This window comes from Penaeus monodon, chromosome 7 (genome assembly GCF_015228065.2).
Source record: "Penaeus monodon isolate SGIC_2016 chromosome 7, NSTDA_Pmon_1, whole genome shotgun sequence".
In the NCBI taxonomy this organism is placed as follows: domain Eukaryota; kingdom Metazoa; phylum Arthropoda; class Malacostraca; order Decapoda; family Penaeidae; genus Penaeus; species Penaeus monodon.
The window spans coordinates 39,218,544-39,224,180 of record NC_051392.1 but is presented as its reverse complement, the minus strand read 5'-3'; the positions used below and the strand labels follow the sequence as shown (position 1 = coordinate 39,224,180).

At 51.3% G+C, this 5,637-nt stretch overlaps 1 protein-coding gene across 1 annotated transcript in view; it reads left to right on the top strand.

The window, feature by feature from the left end:
- Positions 1-5,637, top strand: part of LOC119575638 (basic salivary proline-rich protein 2-like) — a gene marked incomplete at its 5' end in the record, with an annotated part of 12,810 nt that overhangs the window by 5,794 nt on the left and 1,379 nt on the right. The window contains 3 exons of the mRNA XM_037923269.1: positions 217-1,134; positions 1,219-1,802; positions 3,032-3,187. Coding sequence (XP_037779197.1) covers positions 217-1,134; positions 1,219-1,802; positions 3,032-3,187 — 1,658 coding nt within the window. The remainder of the gene's footprint in view (positions 1-216; positions 1,135-1,218; positions 1,803-3,031; positions 3,188-5,637) is intronic.

Genomic DNA, 5,637 nt, shown 5'->3' with positions numbered 1-5,637 from the left:
GGCAGGGAGGGGGGGGGGGGGGCAGGGCGGAATGGGGATTGAGGGGGAAAGTCGGCGAGAAGGGGGGTAAGAAGAGAATGGGAGGGGGAGGGGGAGGGTGCAAGAGAGGGAGGGAAGGATAGACGAGGAAGGGAGAAATAGCAGGGATGGAGGGAGGGAGGGAGAGAAAGAGAGCGCCGTCATCCACTCAATACCACCTCAAAACACCGCTTCCAGCAAAACAGAACAAGACAAGGAAGGAAGCAAACTCCACCCCAGTCAAGACAGACTCGCTCCCGAAGCCGAGCCTCAAAAGCCGGGCCTCAGAGGCCGAGCCTCAAAAGCCGGGCCTCAAAGGCCGAGCCTCAAGAGCCGAGCCTCAGAAGCCGAGCCTCAAGAGCCGAGCCTCAGAAGCCGAGCCTCAAGAGCCGAGCCTCAAGAGTCGAGCCTCAAGAGCCGAGCCTCAAAAGCCGAGCCTCAGAAGCCGGGCCTCAAGAGCCGAGCCTCAAGAGCCGAGCCTCAGAAGCCGAGCCTCAAAAGCCGAGCCTCAAAAGCCGAGCCTCAAGAGCCGAGCCTCAAAGCCCAGCCCCAAAAAAACCGGGCCTCAAAAGCCGGGGCCCCAAGAGCCCAGCCTCAAAAGCGGGCTGAAGCCGGGGCCTCAAAAAACCGGCCCCAAAAGCCGGGCCTCAAAAGCCCAGCCTCAAAAGCCCAACCTCAAGAGCCCAGCCTCAAAAGCCGAGCCTCAAGAGCCCCAGCCTCAAAAGCCCAGCCTCAGAAGCCGGGCCTCAAGAGCCGAGCCTCAAAAGCCGAGCCTCAAGAGCCAAGCCTCAAGAGCCGAGCCTCAAAAGCCGGGCCTCAAAAGCCCGGGCCCCAAGGGCCGGCCCCAAAAGCCGAGCTCAAAAACGGGCCTCAAAAGCCCGGGGCCCCAGGAAAACCCGGGGCCCCAAAAGCCCACCTCAAGAGCCGACCCTAAAGCCGAGCCCCAGAAGCGGGCCCCCAAGAGCCGAGCCCAAAAGGGCCCGGGCCCCAAAAGCAGCCTCAAAAGCCGGGGTCAAGAGCCCGGGGCCCCAAGACGGGCCTCAAAAGCCGAGCCTCAAAAGCCGAGCCTCAAAAGCCGAGCCTCAAGAGCCGAGCCTCAAGAGCCGAGCCTCAAAAGCCGGGCCTCAAAAAGCAGCCTCAAAAGCCGAGCCTAAAGCCGGGCCCCAAGAGCGGCCCAAGAGCCCAAACCCCAAGGCCCAGCCTCAGAAGCCCAGCCTCAAAAACCGAACCCCAAAAAGGGGCCCCAGAAGCGGGCCCCAAAAGCCGGGCCTCAGAAGCCGGGCCTCAAAAGCCGAGCCTCAAGAGCCGAGCCTCAAAAGCCGACCCAAAAAACCGGCCTCAAGAGCCGAGCCCAAAAACGAGCCCAAGAGCCCAGCCTCAAGAGCCGAGCCCAAGGCCGGCCAAGCCGAGCCTCAAGAGCCGAGCCTCAAAAGCCGAGCCTCAAGAGCCGAGCCTCAAGAGCCGAGCCTCAAAAACGACCCCCAAAAACCGAGCCTAAGGCCGAGCCTCAAGAGCCCAGCCTCAAGAGCCCAGCCTCAAAAGCCGAGCCTCAAAAGCCGAGCCTCAGAAGCCGAGCCTCAAAAGCCGAGCCTCAAGAAGCCGAGCCTCAAGAGCCGAGCCTCAAGAGCCGAGCCTCAGAAGCCGGGCCTCAAGAGCCGAGCCTCAAAAGCCGAGCGGACGAACGTAAACAAAGAGGCCTCAAGCCGGGTCCATTTTCTATGCGTAAGGGGGAACTAAGGAAGACGCAGCCGCCGCCTCGCCGCACGCGCTCGCACGGGGCAAGGGTCAGGCATCCTACGGTGTGAGCGGGGGCGGCCGTGAAGGAAGATTAGAGGGAAGAGATGGAAAAGGAGAGAGAGAAAAAAAGAAAAACACAAAAACATAATGAAACCGCAGAGGCAGGAAACAGAAAGAATGACGAGAAAACGGAAACGGAAGGAAAACAAAGATCCGGAAGCTAAGGAGATAAAACGAGAGACAAGAAACGGATGAAGAGAGAGAGAGAGAGAGAGAGAGAGAGAGAGGAGAGGAGAGAAGAGAGAGGAGAGAGGAGAGAGATGGAAAGAGAGAGAGAGAGGAGGGAGGTAGACAGAAACAAAAAAAAAAAAAAAGTACAGAAGACGACGACAACGGGGAAACGGACGGAGACGAGACGGAACGGAAACGAATAATAAAAAATAGAAAAGAAAGAAAAAGAAAAAAACACTGAAAGGATGAGATAACGAGGAGTGAGAATGGCGGGAAGGAGAGAAGACAAGACAAAGAAACAAAAAAAGCCGAAAGAGAAGGGAAACTATGATCGACTTGTTCACGAACATACGCGCGCGCACGCACGCACCAGACCCCTCCCCCAATCCTATCAAAACAAGAAAAGGAACAAGAAAGACGGCAAAGGAGCGGTAGACCCCCCCCCTCTGCCTCCCCCATTCCTTACTCCCCCCGCGAGCTGTAACGGAGCCATCGCCCCTCCCTTCCCCTCCGCCCTCCTCCCTCCCCTACCAACCACGTACCCTTCCCCCGCAATCCCCACTCCCCCCCCCCCAACCAACCTCCATCCAACACGTGCTTCAACGGAACTACATTCCCCCCCTTTGTCCTCGCCCCCTCCCACCTCGCCTCTCCCTCCATCCTTCCGCGCGTGTTCACTATGATAATTTCCCCCGCGGTCCCTCCCCCCTTCGCCCTCCCCCTCCCCCCTACCAGCCACATCCTGACAGAGTCCAAACTCGGAGCAACTCTTGCTTTCGATGCGAGCGACGGGCAGAGCGAGGGGTAGCGAGGGGAAGGGAAAGGGGGAGGAAAGAGGCGGGGGAAGGGCGAGGGGAGGGAGGGGGAGGGATAGGGGCCAGGGAGAGGGAATGTGCGAGGGGAGAGGAGATAGAAAGAGGGGAGGAGAGAGAGAGAGGAGAGGGAGGGAGAGAGGGAGAGAGAGAGAAAGAGAAAGAGAAAGAGAAAGAAAGAGAAAGAGAGAGTAGACACAGTAGAGAGAGAAGAGACAGAAGAGAGAGAAAAAGAGAGGAGAGAGGGAGAGAGAGAGAGGACGAGAGAGGAGATGGAGGAGAAGAGAGAGAGGATGAGAGAGAAGAGAGGAGATGAGGAGAGAGAGGAGAGGCGAGAGAGAGAGAGAGAGAGAGAGAGAGAGAGAGAGAGAGAGAGAGAGAGAGAGAGAGAGAGAGAGAGAGAGAGAGAGAGAGATAGAAGGAGAGGGAGGGAGGGAGATAGAAGGAGAGGGAGGGAGGGAGAGAGAAGGAGAGAGAGGGAGGTGAAAGAAGGAGGGAATGAAAAGACTGAAACCCGGGGGAAAAGGGTTCATACATACAAATCCAGGAACAGTGTACAAAATACAAAAGCAGAGAGCAGAAAAACGAGGCAAACCCGAGCAAACAGAAAACGAAAACCCGCGAAAGGAAAACCAGAACACGACATAATTATAAAGCGACGCAGAAAAAACCGCTCAGGAAAATCCGTTTCCTCCCCTCGATGAGCCAGCCAAGAAACGCGGAACAAGACGAAAGGAGCAAGAAGACGCAAAGACAATCAAACAAACAAACGGGCGACAGGAGAGGCGAGCCACGAACTTATCAAAACCACCAGCAACAGAGACCCTCATTCCTTCGTCGGCGCCAACAGGAGGCTAATCAGTTTCATCTCGACGATTGCAAATATTTGTTTCTCTCTCTCCGCTTTCTTTGCTGACGGTAGTCGTGGCCGCATCGCTGTGTTTTGTTTATATACTCCGGGACGACAAATAATTGACTCGAAATATGTGGTGCTTCTCTGCCGGGTAAACAAGCGGCTTTCGTTTCCTTTTCCTTCTCTTCCCTTGATCTTCGTTATTTCTCTTTATCTTCTCTAATGTTTACGAGTTTCTCTTGGTCTCCCATTCACCTGCTCTTGCTTATTCTCTTCATTCATATTTCTACCGCATTTTCATTCCCGTTTCCTGTTTCCTGTCAGTCTCTGTTGTCTATCTTTGTCGGCCTCCCCCTCTTCGTTTCCCCTCTTCCTCTCCCCTCTTCCTCTCCCCTCTTCCTCTCCCTCCTCCTCCCCCTTCTCCCTCTCCCCCTCCCTTCCTCTCCTTCCTTCTTTCTCCCTACCCTGCACTCCGCCTTGTATCGCTTCGAGTGTGAAATTCATCTCAAACTTGAAACTAAAGCTAAACAAACAAGGCAAACGAACAAACAAAACCGCATGGCTATCATGGTTATCCCGGCCGTCGGTGCCTCGCCTCCAGCGCCCACCACGACCTGGTCTTTCTCGTCAGCGCCACAACCCTTATCATTCCCCAAGTCAAAAATGCTGAAATAAATGAATAAACAAACATTTCTATCTTTGAATTTCTATATCCATCTATCCATGTCTGTTATATATTCTATCAAAGTCTATAGATATATATATTAGATTATATATATATATATATATATATATATATAATTCTATATACTATATATATAAACACAAAACACAGTAACGTGTTACACAAAGATGAAAAGGGAAACAGCAAAGTTTATTCGTATGAAGAGGAAACTCGTGATAGTTCGAAACGTTACGCTTAGTTTCATTTTGACTTTGGCGGTTTCCCTTTTCATAATATATATATATATATATTATATATCTATATATATATACTATATATATATATATATATATATATATATTATTTAATGTTGTGTCGTGTGTTGTGTAGTGTGGGTGTGTGTGTGTGTGTGTGTGTGTGGTGTGTGTGTATACATATAAATACAAACATGTGTATTGTGTGTATCAACCTATCCATCTATCAATACATCCATCCATCCATCCATCTATCTATCTATCTATCTATCTATCTATCTATCTATCTATCTATCTATCTATCTATCTACCATCTATCTATCTATCTATGAATGTGTACGTGTAAGTGTACGTGTAAGTGTACGTGTAAATGTACGTGTAAGTGTACATGTAAGTGTACGTGTAAGTGTACGTGTAAGTGTACGTGTAAGTGTACGTGTAAGTGTACGGTAAGTGTAACGTGTAAGTGTACGTGTAAGTGTACGTGTAAGTGTAAGTGTACGTGTAAGTGTACGTGTAAGTGTACGTGTAAGTGAGAGTGAGTGAGAGTGAGTGATGTGTGTGTTTTTGTGTGTGTGTTTGTGTGTGTGTGTTTGTGTGTGTGTTTGTGTGTGTGTTTTGTGTGTTTGTGTTTTTTTGTGTGTTTGTGTTTTTTGTTGTGTGTTTTTGTGTGTGTGTTTTTGTGTGTTGTGTGTTTGTGGTGTGCTTGGGGGGTGTGTGTGTGTGTGTGTGTGTGGTTCTTGTGTGTGTTTTTGTGGTTTGTGTGTTTGTGTGTTTTTGTGTGTGTTTTTTTTTGTGTGTAATATACATAATATACAAAAATGCATATAATACACAAACACTCACACACATACACACACATATATATAGCATATATTTATATGTATATACTCACACAGACTCCCTTCCCCTCCCCCCTTTCTATCTCTCTCCCCCGCCCCCCTCCCTCCAAACCACAAGTGCGCTTCATACCTATAGCCCCCCCCCCCCGCCCCGTCACGACATAACGGGGGATTCCGTTCTCTGGGGGGGGGGGGGCAGCATTTCGTGGTGGCGGTGATGAAAATG